The sequence below is a fragment of the Leucopleurus acutus genome (assembly GCF_964270905.1).
Source record: "Leucopleurus acutus genome assembly, chromosome: 2".
Classification (NCBI taxonomy): domain Eukaryota; kingdom Metazoa; phylum Chordata; class Mammalia; order Artiodactyla; family Delphinidae; genus Leucopleurus; species Leucopleurus acutus.
The window spans coordinates 181,586,308-181,612,128 of record NC_139143.1 but is presented as its reverse complement, the minus strand read 5'-3'; the positions used below and the strand labels follow the sequence as shown (position 1 = coordinate 181,612,128).

General features: G+C 62.1%; 3 protein-coding genes across 5 annotated transcripts in view; all 3 read left to right on the top strand.

Moving 5' to 3' along the window:
- PLEKHM2 (pleckstrin homology and RUN domain containing M2) overlaps window positions 1–15,279 on the top strand; it is a 37,960-nt gene extending 22,681 nt beyond the window's left edge. Inside the window, exons 4-20 of the mRNA XM_082832453.1 lie at window positions 305–404; window positions 960–1,047; window positions 1,884–2,070; window positions 3,399–3,458; window positions 6,491–6,719; window positions 8,204–9,049; window positions 9,360–9,429; window positions 9,588–9,678; window positions 10,041–10,105; window positions 10,439–10,527; window positions 11,082–11,214; window positions 11,453–11,643; window positions 12,006–12,071; window positions 12,801–12,960; window positions 13,284–13,463; window positions 13,546–13,662; window positions 14,279–15,279. Coding sequence (XP_082688579.1) covers window positions 305–404; window positions 960–1,047; window positions 1,884–2,070; window positions 3,399–3,458; window positions 6,491–6,719; window positions 8,204–9,049; window positions 9,360–9,429; window positions 9,588–9,678; window positions 10,041–10,105; window positions 10,439–10,527; window positions 11,082–11,214; window positions 11,453–11,643; window positions 12,006–12,071; window positions 12,801–12,960; window positions 13,284–13,463; window positions 13,546–13,662; window positions 14,279–14,416 — 2,810 coding nt within the window. The 3' untranslated portion in view covers window positions 14,417–15,279. The remainder of the gene's footprint in view (window positions 1–304; window positions 405–959; window positions 1,048–1,883; window positions 2,071–3,398; window positions 3,459–6,490; window positions 6,720–8,203; window positions 9,050–9,359; window positions 9,430–9,587; window positions 9,679–10,040; window positions 10,106–10,438; window positions 10,528–11,081; window positions 11,215–11,452; window positions 11,644–12,005; window positions 12,072–12,800; window positions 12,961–13,283; window positions 13,464–13,545; window positions 13,663–14,278) is intronic.
- A 1,580-nt stretch (window positions 15,280–16,859) lies between these two features.
- Window positions 16,860–21,011, top strand: SLC25A34 (solute carrier family 25 member 34). Of its 3 annotated transcripts, none has more exons than XR_014325966.1 (5): window positions 16,860–17,423; window positions 18,040–18,358; window positions 18,716–18,850; window positions 19,502–20,738; window positions 20,830–21,011. XR_014325966.1 is itself a non-coding variant. In XM_082832455.1 (5 exons), the coding sequence occupies exons 1-5, from the start codon at window positions 17,004–17,006 to the stop codon at window positions 19,682–19,684; spliced, it is 957 nt and encodes a 318-aa protein (XP_082688581.1). In that variant the 5' UTR covers window positions 16,860–17,003; the 3' UTR covers window positions 19,685–21,011. The 3 variants fall into 3 exon arrangements, 2 of the variants coding, with proteins under 2 accessions (XP_082688581.1, XP_082688580.1); XM_082832455.1 differs by having other exon boundaries at window positions 18,040–18,105; window positions 18,206–18,358; window positions 19,502–21,011; XM_082832454.1 differs by having other exon boundaries at window positions 19,502–21,011.
- A 711-nt stretch (window positions 21,012–21,722) lies between these two features.
- Window positions 21,723–25,821, top strand: TMEM82 (transmembrane protein 82). The gene is made up of 6 exons (XM_082834841.1): window positions 21,723–21,832; window positions 21,975–22,047; window positions 22,248–22,422; window positions 23,018–23,435; window positions 24,895–25,082; window positions 25,416–25,821. The coding sequence occupies exons 1-6, from the start codon at window positions 21,745–21,747 to the stop codon at window positions 25,503–25,505; spliced, it is 1,032 nt and encodes a 343-aa protein (XP_082690967.1). The 5' UTR covers window positions 21,723–21,744; the 3' UTR covers window positions 25,506–25,821.

Sequence of the window (25,821 nt, the reverse complement as noted above, 5' to 3'; positions counted from 1 at the left end):
TAGTGGGGGGGTCTCGCCTCTCTCCCTGAGCCAGGGTCAGTGTCAGCTACAGGATCAGTGAAAAGTCCTTGCACTTCTCAACCCATCTGGAGTTTGCGATCTGCCCCGTTCATCCAAGTTTCCTGGCCAGTTACAGGCTAGGGTTTGACAGGGAAAATCAAGGTCTCAGGGTGCGGCGCTCCGTCAGGAGAGAAGGCTGCTGGGGCGCTGGCTCCCCTCCGCCATTCTTGCTGCCCTTCCCACCCTTGCTGGGCCAAGGAAAGCCAGCACCCCTTAGTGGCTTACTCCTGCCCTTTGTCTGCAGGCCGGGCCTGGCTGTACCTGGCCCTCAACGAGAACTCCCTGGAGAGCTATCTGCGGCTGTTCCAGGAGAACCTGGGTCTCCTGCACAAGTACTACGTCAAGTGAGTGTCCGGAGCGCTGTCTCACGCCGCTCCAGGGCGCCCGGGCCCCGTCCCAAAGTCTCCCGTCACACACAGACACCGCGCTGTGGCACCCCGAGGCCTGGCCTGGCGGTGCGTGCTGAGGACACGTCAGCGATGGCCAGAGGGCCAGGGGAGCTTGCCTGTGACGGCCCTGGCCAGGTGTGCTGGTTCCGGCCGGGCTCCTGGGAGTGGTTTGGTGCCTAGTCCGCCCCTGCCCGATCCCCCACCCAGGCCTCAGTCCTGACTGGAGGCTCAGCCTCCGCTGGGGTTGCCGCGGGAACAGGGGATTTAGAGCAGCTGCCTGAGAGCTGCTGCGGCCCCGCCCCGTATCTGAAGACACAGGCAGGGCAGTAAAGTGTCCTACGGCCCGGAAGCCAGCCGGAGAGCGCTGGAAGGGGGTGGGTGAAGACCGCATCAAGCTTGGGGTGGAGGGACGCCACATGCCGAACCTCAGCGCAGCTGGCTTGCGGGGGAGGCGGGGCCGCGCTGGTAACCAGACCCAGAACTACCCTCGCCCCTTCCCGTGTCTCGCAGGAATGCCCTGGTCTGCAGCCATGACCACCTGACCCTCTTCCTGACCTTGGTGTCTGGGCTGGAGTTCATTCGGTTCGACCTGGACCTGGTGAGACGCCATGGCTCTCGCTGCTCCTGGAGCAGAGGGGCGGGCGGGTTGGGCACGTGGTCCCGCTCAGGGAGCCTGACGGGTGTGACTGAGTCTGAGCACCATCCTTTCCATTCAGGTGAGGGAACAGCTCAGGGTCTGACCAGTGGAACGGTGTGGGGTTGAGGTGATTCTCTCTTGGCCAGAATTCCTGGTTTGGGGTACTCCTTCCTGTCTCTCTGTCCCACATTGGAGAAAAGCCGCATTGCCTGGAGCATTTTAGCACTGGAGTATTCTCCTTCGTGATCAGGACGTGAGTCGTCGTCCAGAGACGAGGCAGGTTCATCCCTGTGCCTCCCGGGATCCTGCAAGCCTCTCAGCTCCCTGCTTCCCGGCCTCCCTCACGGTCACGGTCACGCACTGGAGAGGTGCAGGGCGGCCCAGGAGCTGCAGAGGCTCCTCTGCGGTCTTGTCAAGATGCGCGCAGCCGCCCCGTCCTAATTGGGTCACCAGCCTAGGTCCCAACCCCGGCAGCACAGACCGGAAGAGGAACTTGGCTACTGAAAAGTAGTAGAAACTGGAGCAAATGAGCGACTCTAATATACAAGAGGTCAAGGAGGGTCAGAAGGCCCAGTGGGCACTGTCATCTCTGGGCCCCAAGTCCACAGCCTTACGAACCACAGCCGTTCACAGTCCTCCTTTGAACAGCTTATTTCTGGATTTAGCACCGTAAGGACATAGATTTCCAAAGAAACACCGGCCTGGGAGGGTGTGAAGGCAGATCCTTGGAAGGCCGTGCCTTTGGGCCCACCCAGGCCTCCCGTCACCCAAGCCTGCCTCTCCCCTTCTCTCCCCAGGACGCCCCCTACTTAGACTTGGCCCCCTACATGCCCGACTACTACAAACCCCAGTACCTGCTGGACTTTGAAGACCGCCTCCCCAGCTCGGTCCACGGCTCGGACAGCCTCTCCCTCAACTCCTTCAACTCCGTCACCTCCACCACCCTGGAGTGGGACGACAGTGCCATCGCCCCGTCTAGTGAGGGTGAGTGCCCGGGGCGGGGAGGGGTCCGGCCTCTGTGGCGAAACGGATTTGGAGCCGCGTAAGCCTGGCTGAGGGGAGTCTTTCTTGGCTGGTTCTGGTCCAGTGGTGGAAATTCGGAGTTAAACGGGGCCAGTCGTTTCCCAGATCTTCATTTCCCCAGAGTCCCTGTGGTGGCTCAAAAACTGATACTGGGGGTAAAAAGCCAAAGTGAGATCTTACGAATGTCAGACCCTTTTCCAGAAACCTGTAGCCATATGCCCAGGGCCGTTCTCTGAGGTCGGGGGGATTAGCAGGGCAGCCTGGAAACTCTTCCTGACATTCCAGGGGTGAGCGCCACCCACTTCGGGGGAGTTCATCCTACCCTCGATTTTAGGTGGAAAGAGTCTATAAGCGACCCCTAGAAGGAGGAGGGAGGACCCGATGGGTCTAAAGTTTGGAGGAAGACTCGCCCCCCTTTCCCATGGGTCCATCGATTTCCGAGTCCCTCCCGTACCTGCCAGCATGTTGGAGGTGTTCACACTCATCACACTCATGCCATCAAAGACTGAAAACGTCCTCACGCCTGTAGGTCATTTGTTATCTTGGTCCAACAACTGGTTGGAACAGCCTGATTTCTTCCAAACCTTCGGCCTCCGTGTTCATCTAATAAAACTGGCTGTTTTCCCCGCCTCGTCACCTGTGGGGACCAGAGCTCTTCATTTATGGGACCCCACCCCACCTGCAGGGAAGGGGCTCCAAGCACAAGTTCAGCCCCAGGGACTCCCTACAATTGCATTAACATTGAGACCTTGACCTTCTTCTTTCTTTATTTCTGCCTGTGCTGTGGCGCTATGTCCCAGGGAGGGACATAGACTCGCTGTTAGCAAGGCCTGTGTCGCTCGTTGTAGAAGCAGGAGATGGCAGCTCAGTCTCCTTGGGTTGGGCTCAGGGGCTTCCGCCAGAAGCCGGAGGGACAGGCCTCAAGGGAGCTGCCAGATTGCCCAGGGAAAGAAGTGTCCCCTTGAGCCCACCTCATCTCAGCTGCTGGGGGTGGAGGGAAGGAAAGCAGGGACCGGAAAGGAGGTTAGGTACAGGGGAGCCATGTCCTTCTGGGGTTGGAACCGATTGCCCCCAGGTCTTTCTAGCTGGTCAGAGGCTACTGGGCCAGTACCGGAGCTGAGAAGGAGCTGGGGTCCTCAAAGTTCCCCTGATGTTGTCAGATAAAATATAGAAAGTTTAATTTTTCCTCTCTTGTTTTCTCCCAATGTCTCCCACCCTGTTGCCCCCACCCTCCCTGCCCTTCCACTGCCTGTGTTTCTAATCTTCAGTTTTGTCCCTCATTTTTATAGATTATGATTTTGGAGATGTGTTTCCAGCAGTGCCGTCTGTACCCAGCACAGACTGGGAAGGTGGGACAGAGTCCGCTGTTACCCTCTTTTCCTGTTTTGCAACGTTTCCATACCAAGCTTGCTGCATGATTCAAAATCAGCTCATTATTTATAATAATATCAATGATCATAATAAAGCCAAGTTTGGTGTTCTGGTAGATGGAATTCTGCAGTAGGAGAACTTGACCTTGAGTCCTAGGCCAACCCCTTCTCCCAGTGCAGGACTCCTGCCTTTATGCAGTGGCCCTGTGGAGTCACTAAGTGTCTGCGTTTCGGGGACACAGGGATCACCCTTCCTGATTCCAGTGCCAGTCGATGCACCAGATGTGCGCAGGGAAACACTGCCTTTGAACACGTGGGTGGTAGGCTCCTATTCAGGTCAGATGCGCTTCTGTATCAGAAGCATCAGGAAGCAAAGGCAGAGGGGCTCGATTCTGTTCTTAATGGCTTCCCCTCGGGTGTTTTTGATAGAGACTGAAGTCCAAATGAGGGAAATTGCCCTGGCATGACTGAAACTCCCTCTAGGGAGATTCTCTTTGAAGTTTTAAGGCCGACTAAAATAAAATCTGCCAACCCTCCCACCCTGTCCACTAGGTGGCAGCAATGCTTGGGCATTTTTCTGCTGGTGACGCCACTTCTGGGCTCGAGAACAGTCATGAGGATTCCTGGGATCATTTCAAGCAGAGGGCATGTTTCTGAGAAGGTTAATCCTTCCTCCTTAAAGCTGAGGCCATAACCAGACCCGCCTTACTAAACAGCCTCTTGCCCTGTGGGCCACTTCCACCCAGGATGGGGGCAGGGGGGCAGCCTCTGGAGGAGGAGGTGCCGACTGGTCACCCAGAGCCGCGGGACGGCGGTTCTCCCTGCTGCTCGGAGCTGAGCCCCGTGTTGTTAGAGCCGTCATCTGATAGATGATCTTTTCCCAAGTAACGCAAGTGTGCAGTAGCTTAAGTTAGAGGGAAGATATCGCATTGGGAAAAATAAATTATGTCATCTGGCCAACAGAGTACCATGGAAGAGTCCCCCGTTTTAAGTTAAGATGAGCTTGAAATCCAGAATTCCATCATAACAACATCATTTATCCTTTCAGCCTCTCTTCTCGCAGCGCACATGCTGGGCATTGATTCCGCCCCCCTCCCCCCTAACAACTAACCTCCTCCTGACCCAGCTACCTGCTGCCTGTTGCAGTCACTTGACAAGCAGGGCCTGAGCCTCGTCTGCAGCCCTCCAGAGCTCCCTGTGGCCTGAGAACTAACAGCCCAGTCACACGGCTTGCTCGGGCCGGGCCGGGCTCCAGGGCGGGCTGAGATTGTCCCAGCAGCCATCTCCTGCTTTCCTGAGTCCCTAGAGCACTGAAGCCTCCCTGAGCCGGTTCTGGAAGCTTCCTTGGGGAGGCTTCATCTTCTCCTAAGACCTGGAGGAGAGCAGGATTTGGAGGGCAGCTCTGGGCCCTGGGGTGGGGACTGGGGAGGCCTTCCCATGGTCCTTGGCTCATTTACATAACTGGGGGTAGGGACTTCCCTGGCGGTCCAGTTGGTTAAGACTCTGCGCTCCCACTGCAGGGGGCACGGCACGGGTTTGATCCCTGGTCGGGGAACTAAGATCCCGCGTGCTGCTGCGCAGCACAGCCAGAAAAAAACCAGAACTGGTGGGTATCCCAGCCTTGACCCCCACCACGTCCGAAGGTCTGCTTGCCCACCTCTTGGGACCCCCTCCCCAAGGGGGACGTAACCGCACATCTCGGGCTGGACCAGGAACGCGTGGGCTTGGCAGGAGGCTTCTTTCATGCTGAAGGGCAGGCTTTTCTGCGTCTGAGAACCAGGGTTCTGGCTGGGGTCCCTGGACATCTGAAGACAGTCTCATATTTCACTAGTGTCTTTCTGGCAGAGCTGGGAGTTGCTTTTTGCCCCCTCATTCGTCCTTATATTAAAAGACAGTGTACTTTTGATGATGGGCTGCGTCAGCAGACAGCTGCCCAGTGGTTTCCAAGATCCACTAAGCAGGTTGGCCCTTCCAGATGAGGCTGAGGGTGGGAAGCATGTTTGCCACGTCTCCTCTGGCAGATAAAGGCCAGCAAGATGTGAGCGAGCTGCAGCTGGAGCATGAACATCCTGTGTGCTTTGCCGTTAACTGTCACCCAGGCTATTCTGCCAGCATGGGTGGCCTCCCATCTGCCACTGGATAAACACCCTATGTGCTTTCATGCTGACACCCCCTCCCCTCTGTGTCCCGTTCCAGTGACCTGGGATGGACGGTTGGAGGTGAGGGCAGCCGTTAAACCAGCTCCTCTCTAGAGGGGCTGCGTCATCTCCCGGGGGGAGCCCTGGGAGAGTGTGTGCCCAGAGAGGACCAGTAGGCAGGCTGAGGTTTGGATGAAATGGAGTTCTCAGCACCCGCCTTAAAGGGGTGCCCGGTGGGATATCGAAGGAGAAGGGCCCACAAGGCATCTGTGGCGGCGAGGGGCAGCCACTCTGCGCACCTTTCTTTCTCTGCCCTGGGTCCTCCTTCCTGCCCCTCCCCCTCGCTCTTCACCCTTGGACCCTATCCTGGCCTTGCAGCCTCTGCACCCCTCATTTTCTCTGATCCTGGCTCCCTTCTCTCTTCCTTTGTTCCTTTGTATCTGCCACTGTGGGGGACCCTTCAGAAGGCTTTGGGTATCTCAGTCTGGTCGGGGGTGTCTGGCGCTAAAGGAGGCTCTAAGGTTAAGCTGAGAGGTGTGCAGCCCATCTTCTGAGGCATCAGGGTCACCATCCCCAAGGGGCTTAAGCCTGGAGGCTGCTTAACCTTGGAGCTCTTAACTCAAACTTGGCCACATTGTTGTGAGCTCTTGTGGGGGGGGGGCCCAGTGGTGGTGGTGATGGCATTCCTCCAAGTTGCTCTTAAAGCACAAACCCCCTGTCCTGTTGGCCTGGGGCTTCTACTCCTGAAACAAGGCCACCCCGATCAGATTTCCCTGAACTCACCTGCCTCCCTCTTGAGATAAGGCATGCTTTGGGGGCCTGTGGTCCCCAGCTGGTGTCTGACGGGCTGTCTCGTGTTTCCTGTTCTCCCAGATGGAGACCTCACAGACACTGTCAGTGGCCCCCGCTCTACTGCCTCGGACCCGGCCAGCAGCAAGGCTTCCACCAAGAGTCCCACCCAGCGCCACAACCCCTTCAATGAGGACCAGGCAGAGACCGTGTCCTCCTCCGACACCACCCCTGTGCACACCGCCTCTCAGGAGAAGGGGGAGCCCCATACCCCGGACTTGCCAGACACCTGCACAGAGCTCGAGGTCATCAGGTCAGTGGGGAGGGGCCTCGAGAAGCTGGGTGAGTGTCCTGGTGTCCATCCTGTCCACTCCTAGCATCACTTTTTAGTCCATGCAGACTAGGACCTTCTCCCCCCCGGAGGGCATTTGGGCATCTTCCCGAAGACTAGGTACCTCACCCCTGCTCAGTAGTTCTTTGATCAAGAGGAAACAGAGGGAAGATGGGTGACACAGGCATCAACATGGCCAGCCTCTGGGGCTGTGCCCAGACTGCTGGGGCATTTGTCTGGTCCATCCAGAAAGCACCTTCAGCCTGGACTTCGTTCCAAGGGAGTTCTTGGACATTAGAGCACAATTTCTGAGATTCGTACTAATTCTAGTTCAGCATGGCTCGCTGCAAGAAGAGCATCTTCATCGTACTGCTGGGGACGTAACAGGGAAGGAGGAGGTGGGTGGCAGGTTGGGAAACTCTTGGCCCAGAGCCTCCTCGGCTCCCTGACCTCCCTGGCTCCTGCTCTGGAGTCTCTCCACCCTGAATAAGAAGATGTGCACGTCAGACCTCCCAGAGGCTTGCCGGCCCAGGGTGGGGGAATTGCTCCCCAGTGACTGGAGCCAGGAGTCCAGCTCCCACAGGCTGGTTGGAGTCCAGAGCAGCTTGAGTGGTTCAGACCCAGGGCTGCTTAGCCAGGCCCACTTCAGCCAACTCGGAACCAAGGAGTTTGAGCTCAGAAGGCTTTGATTCTTTTGAATTATCCTAATGACCCCGCACGGCAAGGAGGGTCAGCTCAGGGTCGGCTGCCCACATGCTAGGGGGAGGCTGAGTACAGGGGGCCACTGCTCTGACCAGCCTGTTTTTGTTCCCTAGAGCACAGCTAGCCCAGTGGTACCATCAGCTAGAACTCACAGGACCCGCTCAGGGCTTCCTCTGGCCGCTGCCGTCTGTGCCTCCCTCGTGCTGGCCCTGCCTCTGCCGGCAGTGGGAAGTACTTGGGGCCTGAGCTGCTGTCGGCCCCCGGCCTCCCGCCTAGTGCTGCCCGGGACCGCTGAAGCTCTGGCTGTGCTCTCAGAGGTCCCTCACCCAGGATCACCTCTTTTGAAAGACATTGTTTTTTAAATGATTTTTTTTTTTTTTTTTTTTTTTTTTGGCTGCATCGGGTCTTCGTTGCTGCACATGGGCTTTCTCTAGTTGCGGCGAGCGGGGGCTGCTCTTCGTTGCGGTGCACCGGCTTCTCATTACGGTGGCTTCTCTTGTTGCGGAGCACAGGCTCTAGGCCCATGGGCTTCAGTAGTTGCAGCACACGGGCTCAGTAGTTGTGGCTCGTGGGCTTAGTTGCTCCGCAGCATGTGGGATCTTCCCAGACCAGGGCTCGAACCCATGTCGCCTGCACTGGCAGGCGGATTCTTAACCACTGAGCCACCAAGGAAGTCCCAGATCACCTCTTTGGACCCAGCCCATCTCGTTGCCCTCAGTACTGGGGTGCTCAGATTCAAACCTCTCCCCATCACTACCATCCAGGGTCACCAAGAAGAAGAAAGTTGGCAAGAAGAAGAAGCCCAGATCGGATGAGGAAGCAAGTCCACTCCACCCGGTCTCTACCCAGCACACGTGTGCCAGGCGGGGCAGTGGTGACACCCTCGTCAGCAGCCCAGGCCCCGGGCGGGTCTCCCCAGACAAGATCCTCTCCTCCGCCGGGGAGGAGACAGAGGGGCCCGGCAGCACAGCCGAGGGCAGCGAGCGCTCAGAGCCCGGCCAGGTGGGCCTGCTTATCCCTGAGATGAAGGACACCTCCATGGAGTGCTTGGGGCAGCCCTTGAGTAAGGTCATTGATCAGCTCCACGGGCAGCTGGACCCCAGCACCTGGTGCTCCCACGTCGAGCCCCCCAACCAGTCCTTTCGGACTGGCTCTCCCGGGGACGCCCCGGAGAGGCCGCCATTTTGCGACTTTAGTGAGGGGCTTCCAGCCCCAATGGACTTCTACCGCTTTACCGTCGAGAGTCCAAGTACTGTTGCATCAGGTGGCGGCCACCATGACCCTGCAGGGCCTGGCCAACCGCTGCATGTTCCTGGTAGCCCTGCGGCTGCTGGCCAAGAAGAAGAGGGAGGAGGACGAGGGCCGGGACAGGCGCCTCGGCCCCTAGAGGACACCCCGGGGGAGACGCAGGAGCCAGAGGCCCAGGAGCTGGAGACCCGGTTGCCCCTGGTCGGTGAGGGACCTGTGCCTGAGCAGGAGCCTGGGACCCAGGAAACTCTTTGCCAACTCAAGCGAGACCAGCCCAGCCCTTGTCTGAGCAGCGCCGAGGACTCCGGGGTGGATGAGGGGCAGGGGAGCCCTTCGGAGATGAGCCACTCGGCAGAGTTCAGGTGAGCCAGTCTGTCTGTGCCGCTTGCCTGAGACGCCCCTGTCGTCGATCAGGGCACGTTGGGCATCTGCCCTCCAAGTACACCAAGCACGACTCCCGGAAGACCTAGACTGGGCTGGGAGGTAGGAGGGGGGTGCGGTCCTCCCGTCCCTCACTTTGGCTCCTGGTGGGGGGCGGAGCCGCTGCCAACATGAGACCTCGGGGTGCCTGCCTCGGCCCCGTGCATGTGTGTCGCGCGTGTGCACCGGTGCGGCCCCTCGCGGCCCTGCCCGGCCTGACACCGCGCCCTCCTGCGCTCGCCCCTCCCACAGGGTAGACAACAATCACTTACTCCTGCTCATGATCCACGTGTTCCGAGAAAACGAAGAGCAGCTCTTCAGAGTAAGTCCCGGGATCTCAAGAAGGAGCGAGAGCCCGCGCAGCAAGGGCGAGGCCGGATGGGCCGCCGCTTCCGCTTCCGCTTCCGCTCCGAAGGGGAAGCGGGCTGTCTGGGGCAGCGCGGGGCCCCAGTGCCTGACCCCTGTGCTTCGGCCCCTCAGATGATCCGGATGAGCACGGGGCACATGGAGGGCAACCTGCAGCTGCTGTACGTGCTGCTCACAGACTGCTATGTCTACCTGCTCCGGAAAGGTGCCTGCCGCCCCCAGGCTAGGCCAGGGCAGGTGCCGAGGGGCGTGGAGGATGAGGCTGACGCCGCCCTCGTTCCCTTCCCCCCGCCCCCCGCCCTGAGTGTCATTGATCAGCACAGAGTGCTGAAGAGCACAGAGTGCTGCCTGGCACGTGGTGATGAAACGGGTTGGCAGCAGTCCCAGCTGCCCCAGCACATGAGCCTGGGGCCCCCCTCCATGAGCACCCCATGTCGTTCTCCTACCTCGCCACTTCAGATCGCAGGGCAAGGACGGGTCCTCATGGAGAAAAGGTCTCAGAAAATGGGGCAGGGGGAGGACAGAGAGGCCACTGGGGGTAATAGACATGGGGGTCTCCTCTCTCAGGGGCCACAGAGAAGCCATACCTGGTGGAAGAGGCTGTTTCTTACAATGAACTTGACTATGTGTCGGTGAGTACAGGCTCCGTGGCTGGTGTGTGCTGTAGGGCAGGGCTCCTCGGGCCGCCCCGCCTCAGACCTGCAGAGCAAGGCTGACCCCTGCCTCAGCCCGGGGGGTGGGTGCCAGCTCTCATCTCTGAGCAGCTTCTCTACCTGAGCCGGGGAAAAGAAGCAGGCTTGAGGGTACCTCTTCCTCCGCTGTGCATCTGACCATCCCTCCCCACCTTGTGGTGACCTCAGAGTGCGCTGCCTCCCTCCCCAGCCCGCCCTAAACCTGGCCCCGGCTGCCCCTTCTGGCAGCTGCGGCCAAGCCCCGTGTGCATGTGAGGGTGTGGTTTCTGGCAGGTGGGCCTCGACCAGCAGACAGTGAAGCTGGTGTGCACCAACCGCAGGAAGCAGTTTCTGCTGGACACGGCGGACGTGGCCCTGGCCGAGTGAGTGACACGCCCCCTTCTGCAGGCCTGGCGAATCGGCATCTGCCACTGGCCTGGCCACGCCCTTGGGGCTGGAGGGTGGCAAGTGGGGTGCGAAGGGCAGAGAAGCAGGGAGGTGACGGGCACACTGACCGACGGGTGCCCTCAGGCCCTGAGTGGCCCACAGAGAGGAAGGGGGCCGGCAGGAGTGATCCCCACAGCAGAGAAAGCGCAAGCCCGGCTGCGGGGCCTTGGGGCCGCAAGTGCCCCCTGTGCTTCCATACGGAAACTGTCCTGAGATCAGGTCTTTGTACAAGTCCTGCTGCTTCCCTTGAGGTCACAACCCAAGACCCCTCGGCCGCTGGGAAGGGTTAGGCCTTTCCCGGCCGCAGTTTGATGATCATGGACTGCTGCTGCGTCACTGCCCCACCCGCCACCCGGAGCTGTGGTCCCAGCCAGGTCCTCCCCGCAAGATCCTGTGACCCCTTCGGGCCAGAAGTCCCCAGGCCTGTGCCATGTCCCTTTGAGGGGTGGGGGCCTCAGGCCTCTGACAGCAAACCCCACTCCGCGTACAGGTTCTTCTTGGCTTCTTTGAAGTCAGCCATGATCAAGGGCTGTCGGGAACCACCCTACCCCAGCGTCCTGACTGATGCCACTATGGAGAAGCTGGCACTGGCCAAATTTGTGGCCCAGGAATCTAAGTGTGAGGTAAGCACCTGGGGAGGAGGGGGTGTCATCCCCGAGATGACAGCCCTGGTATTAGGGTCAAGAGGTGCAAATAAGTGCAAATAACTGTCTTTAGCGTTTCTCCATCACCCACCTGGGAGGGGCTCTCCCTCCCGGCCTGTCCCCCTCCCCACTTGGGGTGTGCCCTGACCCCGCCAGCCAGCGGCCACTCCTGCTTCTGGCCCAGACCTCACCACTCTGTCCCCTGCCCCCTCCCCAGGCGACCACCGTTACTGTGTGCTTCTACGGGCTCGTGCACTGGCAGGACCCCCAGGATGAGTCCCTGGGCCGCATCCCCTGCCACTGCTCACCCCCTGAGGGTGCCGTCACCAAAGAAGGCATGCTGCATTACAAGGCGGGCACCTCCTACCTGGGCAAGGAGCACTGGAAGACATGCTTCGTGGTGCTCAGGTGGGAGCCCCCGCAGCTCTGGCCCGGAGGTTGGGATGGGGGACAGCGCCCTCCCTGTCAAGGGCTTTGGAGCAGATGTCCCCTGGGATCCCAGATCTTCTCTGTACAGCCAGCCACCTGGGGCCCAGGGAAGCCCAGAAGGCCCCAGGTGAAGACCAGGGCTGTCCCCAGGGCTGGGGGCACGCGCTCCCTGCTGTGCCTCTGCAATTCTTCCTCCACCCTCCCTGCCGTAGAAGGCAGGCCCCGGGCTCCTTGGCCTCTGGGGTTCAGACCCCAGCTTGTGGGGGGGTCCCTGGGATCTGTTCCACCTGGCCCCCAGTTCCTGGAACAGGCCTCACCCCTGCCACGTTGTGCCCCTGCAGCAACGGGATCCTCTACCAGTATCCCGACCGCACTGATGTCACCCCCCTGCTCTCAGTGAACATGGGGTGAGTGTCCTGGGCAGTGGGAGGGGCCGGGCAGGTGTCGGGGCCTGTGTCGCTGCCTGAAGGTCAAGGCTCCGGCTGGGCCTGAGCCTCAGGGCTCCCGTCCTCCCTGGCTTGAACTGGCTCTCCCTCCTGTCAGTTGAGCACCCCCCCTCGGCCCCACCCCCATTTAGTGCCCTGGGGTCTGCTGAGCTCTGGGTGAACAGGGAGAGGGTGGGGAAGCAAGAGGAGCTTCCTGCCTGGAAAGGATCCCAGCAGGTAGGGGAGGCGTCCCCCGATCTGATAGGGGAGGCGGTCCTTTCCCTGGGAAGCGCTTGACCTGATGGGGAGGATGGACACACACACACACACACACACACACACACGCACGCACACACACACGCATGCGTGCGCTTGGAGGAAACATCCGGCCCGTAAGGGGAACAGCAATGAATGTGCACTGATTCCGAGAGGGCGGGAGCCAGGAGCTGATTCTCAGCCCCTCACCTGGCCCTGCTCAGGTATCTAGACGAACCTTGGTGATTGTGGATAAAAGGTGTTACACAGAAAAGGGGCAGGGCTGCCCAGCAGCTTTGCGCCTCTCCTTCGAGCCGGAGGGCTCTGGCCCACCTTCTGGTGTCCTCCAGCCCTCGGGACTCCGGGGCAGGCCAACCCCAGGGGCTCCGCCCGTGCCCCTCGCCCCCCTGCCCCCTTGCTCCCTTGCTCCCGTTTCACCCTCCACCTCTGGCCCAGGGGGGAGCAGTGCGGTGGCTGTCGGAGATCCAGCACCACGGACCGGCCCCACGCCTTCCAGGTCATCCTCGCCGACCGGCCCTGCCTGGAGCTGAGCGCCGGCAGTGAGGCTGAGATGGCTGACTGGATGCAGCACCTCTGCCAGGCCGTGTCCAAAGGGGTGAGGGCCTCCTGCCCCACCGCTCACCACCTCCCAACCCCACCCCGGGTCCCCAGGGTCCCTTCCCCAAGCCCATGCGAGTCATGCAGCGGCCTCTGAGGACCAAGATGGGACTTCCAGGGGCCAGCCCAGGAGTGAACCCTGGAGGTTAGGGCCGCCTGTGGCCTGACATTCCCACCATCACCCCTGTCGGCCCCTGTACTCCTGGCCTCTGGAGGGAGGGGCAGAGGGGCTGGCAGGCCCCTGACGCGGGGAGTCCTGGTGCAGACCAGCCCTGGAGAGCTCCAGCTTGCCTCTCCCCTCCGCTCTGCTGGTGCCTTCAGGTCATCCCCCAGGGGGTAACTCCCAGCCCCTGCATCCCCTGCTGCCTGGTGATCACGGATGACCGCCTCTTCACGTGCCACGAGGACTGCCAGACCAGCTTCTTCCGCTCCCTGGGCACCGCCCAGCTGGCCGACATCAGCACCGTCTCCACTGAACCGGGCAAGGAGTACTGTGTCTTGGTGAGTCGGGTGGGGGGCGATGGAGGCAGGCCCTAACGAAGGAGCGCTGTGTCTGCTCACCTGGGGCCCCCGCTCTCCCCAGGAGTTTTCCCAGGACAGCCAGCAGCCCCTCCCACCCTGGGTCATTTACCTGAGCTGCACATCTGAACTGGACCGATTCCTGTCTGCACTGAACTCCGGGTGGAAAACCATCTACCAGGTACCCGGCTGCCCAGGCCCCTGCGGAGTGGAGCCGTTCCCTAGGGAAAGGAGCCCCTGCACGGCACAGACCGAGGCAGGAGTTGGGGGCCTGGGGCAGCACCATACTAGGAGCTCTGGGGTGGACATGAACGTGTAAAACCGAAGGGGCAAGACCCTGCCTCCCAGTGAGTGTGAGGCTAAAGCTAAGCATAGAGCCCAGGAAACGCCATTCCTGACCTTCTCAGTTACCCTGAAAAAGCCGGCATTAAGTGCCTACGGTGGGGCTAGAGCTGTGCCCGGATGATGGGGGCATGGAGCGCAGCACCAGGCTGAGAGGGCCTCATCGAATGCCTGCACAGATCGCAGTCTGAGCGCGTGCTGGGCTGCCCCGCGGAAGCTCCGGACCAGCCCTGGGCGGAGTTCCACGGCCCGCCTCCCGGCCCCACCCCCAGCCCCCTCCTCCGAGAACCGGGGCCTTCCCGTCGGCCTGAGCCCCTCCTTGAGGAGCCCGAGATCTCAGCAGCGTGGATGTAGTTTCAGGGCAAGGTTACACCCGGTGCGGGGGAACCCCACGGCCCCTCGGCTCCCTGGGGGCTCTCGGTGCAGCCCTCAGGTTCCCTGCACGCCCCACCCAGGTGGACCTCCCCCGTAAGGCCATCCAGGAAGCCTCCAACAAGAAGAAGTTCGAGGACGCCCTGAGCCTCATCCACAGCGCCTGGCAGCGGAGCGACAGCCTGTGCCGGGGCAGAGCCTCCCGGGACCCCTGGTGCTGAGGCGGAGCTGGCGGGCGTCCTGGAGGGGCCGGAGAGGGAGGCGGGCGAGCGGCTGCTGGGGCCAGGCTCCCGCCCTCGTTCCCGGGCAGCAGAACCACCGAGTGGGGCTTGAGACAAGGTCTCCCTCCCAGGGACCCAGAACGGGTGCCCAGCACCCTGGGCCTCCTGCCCAGCAGGTGGCAACTGGGAAGTGCTGGGGGCAGAGGGTCCGAGCCCTATGGGCTCTGCAGATGCACGGCCCCCTTCCCCGGGGCCACCGCCTCACTCCACGAGGGGAGCAGGACTCAGAGGGCAGGAGCCCCTCTTCCTCCCCTGGGTCAGGGGCCCGGGCAGAGGCTTGGCCGCCCTGGGGGCTCTGAGTGCCCGGCCATCCCTGTTCATGTTTGAACGTTCACCCGGCTGGGAGGGAAGCTGGAACACCGCGGTCTCAGTGCATGTCTTCTCCTCACTAGCTCCATCCCCAAGCACACTGCTCCCTGCCTTCCAGGGCCCAGGGGGCTGCAGGGGGCCGGGATGGCCCTGCCTGGCTACCAGGAGGCCCTGCATGTCCACGGCCCCCTACCTCCCCTCCTCCAAACCTGGCAGTGCCTGTAGGACCCAGGGATCAGGCCATCTCCTTTTTGCCAGGAGCAAAGGGGAGGGAGGAGGGCTTGGAGAGGAGCAAAGCCCACCAGCCTGTGTCCCCTGCCTGGCTGGAGCCAGGTCCTTCCCAAGAGGGCCCTCTGGGGGAAGGGGTCAGGTGGCCTGGGTTTTGTTTTTTAAAATAAAATAGACATGTTATATTGCCAAGACTCGTCACTGGCCCTTTTTGACCAGGGTGGAGGTGAGGGATCTCCGGCACCTCCTCTCAGGCCACTCGGCCCTTCGTTCCTCGTTCATTCCACAAATGCTCTTCCGTCAGATGCTCTGTGCCCACACCGGGATCCAGATCACTGGCCGCTGCCCCCCAGCACTCACTGAGTGGAGGAGTTCGGGCCCTGGGAGCTTCTTGGCCGGACCTTTGCCCTCCTTCCTGTTTCCTGCAGTGGCCAGGGGAGGGCAGCCACCAGCTCGGGTCCCAGGCCGTGGCTACACTGCCAGGGCAGGGCACTCCTGCCTGCCCTGCCTCCCCCAGCTCTGGGGGCTGAGTGCCGGCCACTCGGGATCAACCCGGGAGAATCCAGGCTGTCCCCAAGACCTCTTGTTGAGCTGCTACCCCGGGGCTGGCCGGAGGGTGCCCAGCCTGCCAGGCCTAGGAGGAGCTCTGCAGCCCTCAAGCCCCTCAGCACTGCGGCCTCCAGGGCCTCACAGCTGGGAGGAAAGGGGTGGACACCTGGAAGAAGCAGGTGCGGAGGCCACAGAGGTGGGGTTCTGGGCAGGGCGGCCCTGCCTCTGGTTCTGATTGGGACTTGGGTGATGCAGGGTGGCCCTGGCAGGAGAGAGGTACCATGGGGCCGAGGCCGAGGTGGGCAAGGTGGTGCCGGCCCCCGACCTGAGCAGCCTGGCACCTGACAGTAGTGCCCAGGGCTGGGAGGTCCCTCTTCACCAGGCACAAAGATCCATTCCCATGCCTGGGCCTCTGCTCCAGAGAACCACAGCCCAGGAGCAGCTCCCACCAAGAGGAGGGGCAGGACTAGGGGGCAAGTCCTTACCAGGTGAGCAACCGAAGCTGCAAGGTCACTCCTTGAGACACAGTGGCCCTTATTTTTCCATCTCCTACCCACCCAGGGCCCCCAGGCAGGGGGGGATGTGGGCCGCCTATTACAGAGTGAAGCACTGTGCTAGGCGTTCTTCACACGCCCGTAATCCTCCGAAGAACCTCTGCAGTGGGTATCCACATCCCCATCTTACAGATGGACAGACCGAAGCTCAAAGAAAGGAACTGACTTGCCCAGGGCACACCTAATAGCCGCTCCTGGGATTCCAGATCAGTCCCACACTACTCCGGAGCCCTCTGCTCTCACTGGCAGTGGGACCACAGACCGTGGGAGCCAGACTGGAAGACTGAGGCCGGGAAAGGGGACGGCACACAGCGGCAGGGGGGCGGGGCGGGGGGGGGGCGTTGCTGAGCTGCTGAGAGGAGCCTCCCAAGCAGCTGCCTCTTGCCCAGGGCCCTGAGCTACAGCAGGACTGGGCAAGCCCGAGGGAGGGCAGCTGCGCCAGCGCTTTGCCCAGGGCCAGAGGGAAGGCTGGGCACCAGCGCTTTGCCCGGGACCAGAGGGGAGGCTGGAGGACCCGAGGGTCGGGAGGAGGTGTCTTGGCTCATTGGCACTTTCTGCCCCACCCCACCCCCACCACCCCGTGTCTCCCTTGGGGCCCAGGCGACCTTTCCCCCAGATCCCAGGGTCCAGGCCCTCCCCGGCAGGGAGGTGTGGGGGACGTAGGAAGCTGGGATTGGTCCAGAGCCGGCGGGGGCGTGTCCCAGGCTCCCAGAAAGGAGCAGAGTAGGTGGACTCCTCTGAGATAGAGCAGGCCGCCTGGCAGCAGCCGGCCTCTCTGACCCGGACCTCTGCCCTCCAGACATGGCCCCAGGCTCCCTCGATCCCCAGCCCTGTGGCCCTGTGGGAGTGAAGACAGCCTAAGCACCGCCACCCCAGGGCCCGTGCCCATGCCTCTGACACGGGCACAGCCGGGCCCTGGCCCGGAGGCCAAGGAGACGGTGGCTCCAGCTGTGGACCTGGTGCTGGGCGCCTCGGCCTGTTGCCTGGCCTGTGTCTTCACCAACCCCCTGGAGGTGGTGAAGACGCGGCTGCAGCTGCAGGGGGAGCTGCAGGCCCGGGGCACCTATCCTCGGCACTACCGGGGCTTTGTGGCCTCCGTCGTCGCTGTGACCCGTGCAGATGGGCTGTGCGGCCTGCAGAAGGGGCTGGCTGCCGGCCTCCTCTACCAGGGCCTCATGAACGGCGTCCGCTTCTACTGCTACAGCCTGGCATGCCAGGCCGGGCTCGCCCAGCAGCCGGGTGGCACCGTGGTCGCGGGCGCTGTGGCAGGGGCACTGGGAGCCTTCGTGGGGAGCCCTGCTTACCTGGTGAGTGCCTTGTCTCCATCTGCTCCCACCCTGGGACCCAGCTCCCATGGGGGCTCTGCAGCCTCCTGGGCTGGCCTCCGTGGAGCAGATGGGGTGGGGCTGCTCCCCGGGACATCCCTGCCCAGGCCTGGAATCTGCCCCTTGGTCCAGGGCACCAGGGCCTCGCCCTGAACCTTGCTCCCCTGGGGCCCCCGCCCCACTGGTCCTGAGCCGGGGGAGGGGGCAGAGGGTGGCAGGAGGTGTGCTAGCTCAGGGCCACGTGGTCACTTGTCTTCCTGCATGCCCTGTGCAAGTTAAGCATAAAGCTTCCATCGAGAGAGGGCCCCACATCCTAGCCTGGATGCTACAGTCATCATCTCTCTTGGTCCCCAGAGCAGCCTTCCAAGGGTGAGCAGACAGGCGGAGAGAAGGTTAAGTAACTTGTCCCAGGTCACAACCAGATGCAGACCCAAGCCGACTCCAACCCTATTCCACACACACACCCCCAAGGCTGCAGGTGTGGGCTCAGGGAGGTCTGGGTGTCAGGGCCTGGGGAGGGGTGCCCTCAACACGCACAGCTCGTCCAGGGTCTTCTAAGGTTCCAGCCCCAGGCCCTGTGTCACCCCTGCTCTCACAGGTCAAAACGCAGCTGCAGGCCCAGACGGTGGCCGCGATGGCTGTGGGACACCAGCACCCTCACCAGGTGGGGACCGTCACTCCCCGGGGCTTCCCCGGCTGGGCGGGCTGGATGGGCCCCTGGGCGGGCAGGGGCCGCCCGGTGACCCTGTGCCCTCTCCCTGCAGAACGTCCTGGATGCCCTGGGGACCATCTGGCGGCAGCGGGGCCTGGCGGGGCTGTGGCAGGGTGTGGGTGGGGCCGTGCCCCGGGTCATGGTGGGCTCGGCTGCTCAGCTGGCCACCTTCGCCTCCGCCAAGGCCTGGGTGCAGGAGCAACAGGTAAGGAGCGGGGGACACCCGCGCCCCGTATCGCGCCTCCACATCTCCAGCTGGACCCCACGCAGGGAAGCCCAGGGGGTGGTGACAGGCCCCTTAAGAAAGCCGAGGGCCCTGACTCTGCCCTCAGGGCCGTGGTTCTGGCCCTCGGGTCCAGCAAGAGTGGAGAGTCCGCAGTGAACCCTTCAGCTGTAAAGGAGCTCAGGGCGGCGGGGGGCGGGGGGGGAGTGGCCGGAGGGGCCTCATCTGCCCCCCTTTCCCTAGCTCTTCCAGCCCCCGGGCGCTGAGAGGTTGGGGTGGGCGCCACGTGGGGGAGGGGGGAGGGCACTACAGGGCTCAGCAGCCTGTGTGTCCCCACAGTGGCTCCCAGAGGACAGCTGGCTGGTGGCCCTGGCCGGGGGCATGATCAGCAGCGTAGCTGTGGTCACAGTCATGACCCCCTTCGACGTGGTCAGCACGCGGCTGTACAATCAGCCTGTGGACGGAGCGGGCAGGGTGAGCAGGGGACAGAGTGGGGGAGGGCGTGGGAGCTGGACAGCATCCCCCAACACACACACACACACACACACACACACACACACACACAGCCAGAGACACGGAGAAGTGTGCCACACACACACACACATTAATTCGGCTTGTTTGCTGAACACCTATGTCCCAGGCACGTACTAAGCATTTTCACACCTGGATCCTATTCTGTCCTCACAACAACTTTCGTTCTCCTGATGAGAAGACTGAGGCTCAGAGAGATCAAGTGACTTGCCTGAGGTCACGCAGCCGGTAGGTGGGGGAGCCTGAACTGGAATCGAGGCCTGACCCCACAGCCTCACAGGTGCACAGGGGCCGTCACGTACACTGGTGCAAGGTGTGCCGAACACAGAGGTGCCCTCCACGGGCTGAGTTAGCGGTGAAATCCACCCGCGTGCCACTAACCAAGCTGAGCGCCTGGCCTGGGGCTGTGGCTGCCTGGAGGAAGAGGCCCTTTTTTAACTTTCACAGCCCGAAGGGTTACTGTTATGTGATTTGCCGAGCTTGGGGGAGTGCCCTTTCTGATGTGCCACAGAAGCCCATACACAGACACACCCCATTGTGCCAGCCAGGGCCCCACGACACCTGTAGTGATGTCTGCCCTGTGTCTGTCCCCAGGGCCGGCTGTATGGTGGCCTCGCCGACTGCCTGGTGAAGATCTGGCGGCAGGAGGGCCCCCTGGCGCTCTACAAGGGTCTGGGCCCCACCTACCTGCGCCTGGGTCCCCACACCATCCTCAGCATGCTCTTCTGGGATGAGCTCCGGAAACTGGCCGGGCGGGCCCAGCACCAGGGCAGCTAGGCGGCGTCCTTCACCCTGACACAGCCGTGCCCTTGGCAGGAAGCGACGGCCTGCTCCACCTGGGAATGGCCGTCCAGGAGCCCGCCCAGGCCCAGGCCCTGCCGCAGGTTCGGGGAGAGTGTAGACAGCTGTGGTCAACCCAGCCCCATGGCCCACCCAGGGCCAACGGATCCGCCTTGAATCACCACCCACTCTGTTCTCCAGAAAGTTTCTCTTCCCTCTCTGTCCTGGGTAACCTTATCCCATTGTTATAATAACTGCTTCAGGGTGTGAACGTTACCATGAGCTGGGCCACTTACGTGCGCCAGATCGCTTAGTCCTCACACAGTACGAGACGGTGAAATGCTCTGTTACTGATTCGGAAGCGGGGGCTCAGAAAGGTGAAGTGCTTTGACCACAGCCACAAAGCTTTGAAGGGGCAGAGAACCCCGCTCTGCCCAGCCCAGACCTGTGCCCTTGGCAAGAGCCCGGACCGTGGGTGCTGGGGTGCCCCTGAGGGATCACTGTACACGTGGGGAGGCCCTGGGGAGCACCGTGAGGCCGTAATGTCATCGTCTGTGCTAGACTGCCAGGGCCGCCGTCATAGAGGACCTCAGACCAAGCGGCTTAAACAACAGAACGTTACTTTCTCATAATTCTGGAGGCCAGATGTCTGATCAAGGTGTCGGCAGGGTTGGTTTTCTCTGAGGCCTCTCTCCTTGGCTTGCAGATGGCCGGCTTCTCCATGTCCCCACGTGGTCTTCCCTCTGTGTCTGTGTCCTAGTCCCTTCTTATAAGGACGCCAGTCATATTGGATTAGGATCCACCCTTAATGACCGCATGTTAACTTACTCATCAATACTTCCTTTGAGAATTGCTTTCTTTAGGACTCCAAAGAGTCACGTTCTGAGGTTAGAACTTCAATAGATGCATCTGGGGAGGGGGAGGGGACGCAATTCAGCGCATCAACTGAGGGCTTTTACTGAGGGTCCCCTAGGTGCCCAGCACTGTGGACATTGGCACAGATCCTCACGACAGTCCTGGAAGGTAGCGCTTGATGGTGCCCGTTGTTCAGGTGAGCAGACTCAGGTCCCGGGAAAGGAAGTGACCTGCCCAAGGTAGTAGAGCTGGGCGGCCTCATCCCAGGCGCTCTCCCCACGCTGCAGCCACCCTCCCACCATGGGCGTGTTCCTAAGGCCTGCACCGACCTTTGTGCTACAGAAGTGGATGCTGAGTCCCTGAAGGGGCAGGACTGGCGGAGAGGTCAAGCAGCCTGAACTACCTTCCCTGCCACACCCCATGTCTGCAAAGAGCTGCTCCCCAGGGGCAGCCCTACTGCACACTCCAAACCAATAAAGTTTTCTATTTTGTCTACTTCAACGACTCCCCTCTGCTGGCAGCCTCAGTCTCCCGACCCCCGAACCCACACCCTTGGCTCGCTCTCCTCGGTCTGAGAAAGGAGGATCCAAAAGAACTGGGGCGAGCCAGCCCCGCCCCGTAGGCCAAGTGAGGCCTGCCACCTAGTGGACACGGGGAGGATCGTCAAGGCGGACTGCCCTACGGCGCAGGAGGGGAGGGCCCAGAGCTGGATCCCAGCCCCGGGCTGTGGCGGGAGAGACGCCCCCTTCCAGACCTTGGGCTGAGAGAGCAGAGCCTGACCTCAGGCTATGGGGAGATCGAAGCCCCCCTTCCAGACCTTGGGCTGAGGGCAGGACCCAGACTGGAGGCTGGGGGAGGGCAGAAGAGGCGAGGCCTGGGGCTTCAGGAAGGGATGGGTGGCAAGGCCCAGGGGTGGGTTGGTCTCTGTCCTGAGAAAAGCAGGACAGAGACCAGCCCACCCAGAGATGCCCCCCACCCCATGCTGCCCAAATGGGGAGACCCTGGGCAGCGGTCTTAACCCAGCAGCCCAAAGGTTTAAGGCCCTGGCTCTCCTCCCCTCCCCTTCCCTCCCTTCCCCTCGCCTGGGCTTTTGACCCCTCCCAGCCCCTCCCCTCGCCTCCACCACCTTTGCCCGGTGGTGGTGACGTTGCGGTGTCTCTGGCGCAGACCAGGCCGGAGGCTGGGGCTGGATCCTGGCGGCCATGTTCTCCCTGCTGTCCCTCCCCTCCTGGCTCCCCAGCCTCCCCTCCCTTGAGTGGGGCTCCGGCCTCCTCGACGCCCTCCTGCAAGGTGAGCCCCTCCCCCATCCCCCTCAGCCCCACCCCCTCCGGGGCACCAGCCCGGCGCAAGACGAACCCCACCCACGTGCGTCTCCCACCGCCCCCTCCTCTAACCCTACCAAGCTGCCTACCCTCCCTACTAACCCTGTCAGGCCTCGTCGGGGCCTGCGGTGTCTCCGTCCTGAACAACCTCCTGAAGGTCTACTTCTTCGTGGGCTGTACCAAGTGAGTGCCCGCCTCCCCGGCCCCCTCCCAGCCCCCTGGAGCCCACACTGCATGCGACTCTGGCCTCCTCCGAGGGCAGGACTGGGAGGGAGAGACCACCCGTCCTTAACCCCCAGGGTGTGGCTGGGGGCACCGGTACCCCCTCCAGGGACGAGGCTGGTGGTTCTGCCCCTCTGCCCGTGCCCCCTCTACCTCCACAGTGACCCGGAGCGGCGGCTTGAAAAGGAACGGCTGCGGGCCCAGTGGGCCTCGCTGGAGACCGTGCACCTGGCAGGGCTGGCCCTGATCCTGACCGTCGTGCAGGTCCGGGTGGCCGCCCTTGTGGTGCTCGAGTTCTCCCTCCGGGCTGTCTCCATGCTGCTTTCCCTGGACAAGGTAAGACCACAGGCAGGTGGTGGGTGAGGACTGCCCGGCCCTGGGCCCTAGTTTTCACCCCCAAATACAGGAAACTGGGCCCGGTTGTCATCGCCAAAGCCAAGCCTCCCCTCAGAGTGGACACCACCCCAGTCCAAGAAGATAACACAGCAGCTCCCGGATGTCGAGAGCTTCCCGTGAGCCAGGCACGGCGCTAGATGCTTTGAGTGCATCATCTCATTCTCAGAACCACAGGGGATAAAAGTCTGCTGTGATCCCGATCTCCCACATGGGAAACTAAGGCTCAGAGATGCTACGTGGCTTATCTGTGGCCAACAACCAGCAAGAAGTAGAGTCGGGCTTTGAACCCAGGCCTCGAAGGCTTTGAGCCACCACCCTTCAGCAAGCAGATAGGTCCCAAGTAATTATCACGATTGAAATTAAGCTGAAAGAAATGATTCCAGTAGGGCTTGACCTGAAGGCAATATTCCCTCTTCGGGAACGGCCTCCCACAGAGTGGACCACCTGTACCTTGACACCCTCTGGGTCCCCGCGCGGTGAGGAGTGGGCTGAGCGCGCACAATCGTGGCCCCTCTCTGCCCCCTCCCCCGCCCAGGGCGCCCGGGGCACCGAGAGGCTGCAGCTGTACCTACTGTGCCAGTACTCGCTGGGCTGCGGGCTGACCTGCAGCCTGAGCTTCCTGCAGGAGGGTGCCCCGCACCGCACGCTGAACCTGCTGCTGGGCCTGGGGCTGGCCACGCTGCTCCGCTCGGGCACCCGGCGCCTCCGCCGCCACGTCTGCCAGCTCTACGAGCTGCACAGTAGCCAGCGCTACTGTGGGGTCTGCCTGGGCCTGCTGGCTGGCGCTTGCAGCCTCCCCCGGCTGCTGGGCCGCGCCCTGGCCGTGACCTTTGCAGTGGGCAACCTGGCAGCCGTGACCCTCCTCAACCGGGACTTCCTGACCACCTCGGAGGCTGTGCGTTTCTGGATGCCGCTCACCATCTGCTACGCCCTGCTGGTCATCTACATGCAGGGTGAGGGTCGCGGGCGGCAGTTCATTCACTCGACACTCACATCCCACCGTCTGACCCAGGCCCAGCGCTGTGCTAGGCCCTGGGGAGGCCGACGACACTCAGACCCTGCCCCTGCCATCCCAGAGCACCCAGCCTGCTAGCAGGGGCCACGCAGTGGGGCAGCTCAGATAAGGGTGCAGCATGCAGGGGGAGCCTGGAGACACAGTACTTGAATTGGGCCTTGAAGGATAAGCAGGAGCTCCTGGGAGAGATGAGGGAGCAAAGGAGATCCTGGCAGAGGGAACCATAAATGCCAAAGCCCAGAAGTGAGACAAGGCATGAAAACGGAGTGCTGTCACGGAGGCAAGTGGAGCAGATGAGGCTGGCTGGGTTCACAGGGGCCTGATGGAGAGCTGTCATCATCCTAGCAAGGCAGTGTGATGAGAAGCCATTGCAGGGGGTTTTTTAATTTATTTTATTTTTTTTTTATTTTTTACTTTTTTGCGGTACGCGGGCCTGTCACTGTTGTGGCCTCTCCCGTTGCGGAGCACAGGCTCCGGACGCGCAGGCTCAGCGGCCATGGCTCACGGGCCCAGCCGCTCCGCAGCATGGGGGATCTTCCCGGACCAGGGCACGAACCCGTGTCCCCTGCATCGGCAGGCGGACTCTCAACCACTGCGCCACCAGTGAAGCCCCATTGCAGGGTTTTAAGCAGGGGAAAGTGACCTGATCAGATCTGGGCTCTAGGAGGAGCCACCTGGCTGCAGGGTAGGGATGGGATGGAAGAGTCAGGACAAGGAAGGGCAGTCAGGCAGGCAGAACAGCAGGTACAAAGGCCCTGTGGTGGGAAGGAATCTAGCATGCTTGGTGAAAACTTGGATCGCTGGGGCTAGAGAGCAAGGGGGACCAAGTCAGAGATGAGATGAGGTCGGAGAGGGGACTCCAGTCACATGGGGCAGGACCTCCCAAGGTGAGGAGTTTGGAGTTTACTCCAAATGCAGTGGGAAGTCCTGGGAGGATTGTAAGCAGGGGAATGATTTCACCTCGTTAGTGTGTTGGGAAGGCTACCGGCTGCTGAGTACACGCTGAGTTGTAGGGTCAAGATCAGAAGACGGGAGCCCAGTGAGGAGCCTGCTGTGAGAGATGAAGGGCGCTGGGACCCAGATCTACTTGGTAGAAAGAGCTCATAGGACTTCCTGATGGAACGGACGAGGGAGTGCAGGAAAGAGGAGTCAGGACACCTCCTGTCCTGACTGCAGGGGGAGACTGGGGGTGGGCAGTGAGGCCTGGGAGGAAGAAGCGCCCCTGTAGTTGCTGGGAGTGGGTGTGGGCTGAGAAGGAAGGGAGCGGGGCTGCCTGGCGAGGGGAAGGCACGCGCTGAGGAGAGCGGCGGGGGGAGCTGGGGGGTCCAGGCAACCGACTCGGCTGGACCTCAGGGCAGGCAGACAGGCGGACGGTGACAGGGACCGTGTCTCTGCAGAGGAGCGGCAGCAGCATCCCGGCCTGCAGAGCCAGGCCCAGACGGTGCTGGTACGCATGTGCGGCCTCTTTCTGCTGCTGCTGACCGTGGGCCGCTGGCTGGACCTCGTGGGCATCTTCACCTCCCTGCTGGGCGAGTTCTGGTGCCTGCTGGACACCCGCACCCTGTTTGATCTTTGCCAGATACAGGTGGGCACCCCCTCCCTGAACCTGCCCCAGACACTGAAGCCCCACTCCAGACAGCCCTGGGAGCCTCGACAGGTTTTCAGAAGAGCCGGGTGACCTCCGTTGGGGTGGGGGTCGGAGGCAGCTGAAATCCCCTCTCCTACCTGGGGTTAACTTTTGACCCCTCGGTAGCCAGGGTCACTAGGAACGGGGCGGGCGCCCCCCACCCTATCCAGTGCCCCAGAAGACCCCAAACGGGAGGAAGGTCCTGAAAATCGGGAGGTTGAGGCCCCCCCCCCCCGCGGGATGGGGGAACTGAGGGGCACCCTCCATCCCTTCCTCCCTGCCTGCCCTCAGGATTTCCCATCCCAGAGGCCTTCCGCGTCAGCTCCAAGCCAGCCCCGGCCCTCGGCACCTGCCCAGCCGCAGGGGACGGCCCCCTCCTGACTTACCTCAGCAAGGACCTGGAGTCTCTCAGGGCCGCCCGGGCTTACCTGGAGGCCTTGACCCCAGGATACTGCCTGGCGGCAGGACGGCAAGGCTGCCCCCCACCTGGAGCACTGGGGGCCCCCGGGAGGGAGGAGAGGATTTGGGGCTGGGCCCCTCAGAGGGTGGGGATGCATGGAGGCTGCTGGGTTAACCCTCTTTTTCTCAGGGTGGGCAATGGGTACAGCCCCTCAGCCCTGCCTTCCCGGAGCGTTGGGGGGTGGGGAGAAATTGTATCCTCAGAATGGCTTCCTCCTTTACCAACCTCCCTTGCCCT

What these genes read in the sequence shown, in the direction of transcription:
- SLC25A34 (XM_082832454.1), top strand. Translation starts at nt 17,004, where the DNA reads ATGCCTCTGACACGGGCACAGCCGGGCCCTGGCCCGGAGGCCAAGGAG. An exon ending in CCTGGGTGCAGGAGCAACAG is followed by an intron (nt 18,359 to 18,715) that starts GTAAGGAGCGGG and finishes GTGTCCCCACAG; the next exon opens with TGGCTCCCAGAGGACAGCTG. An exon ending in CTGTGGACGGAGCGGGCAGG is followed by an intron (nt 18,851 to 19,501) that starts GTGAGCAGGGGA and finishes GTCTGTCCCCAG; the next exon opens with GGCCGGCTGTATGGTGGCCT.
- TMEM82 (XM_082834841.1), top strand. Translation starts at nt 21,745, where the DNA reads ATGTTCTCCCTGCTGTCCCTCCCCTCCTGGCTCCCCAGCCTCCCCTCC. An exon ending in CCTCGACGCCCTCCTGCAAG is followed by an intron (nt 21,833 to 21,974) that starts GTGAGCCCCTCC and finishes TAACCCTGTCAG; the next exon opens with GCCTCGTCGGGGCCTGCGGT. An exon ending in TTCTTCGTGGGCTGTACCAA is followed by an intron (nt 22,048 to 22,247) that starts GTGAGTGCCCGC and finishes CTACCTCCACAG; the next exon opens with TGACCCGGAGCGGCGGCTTG.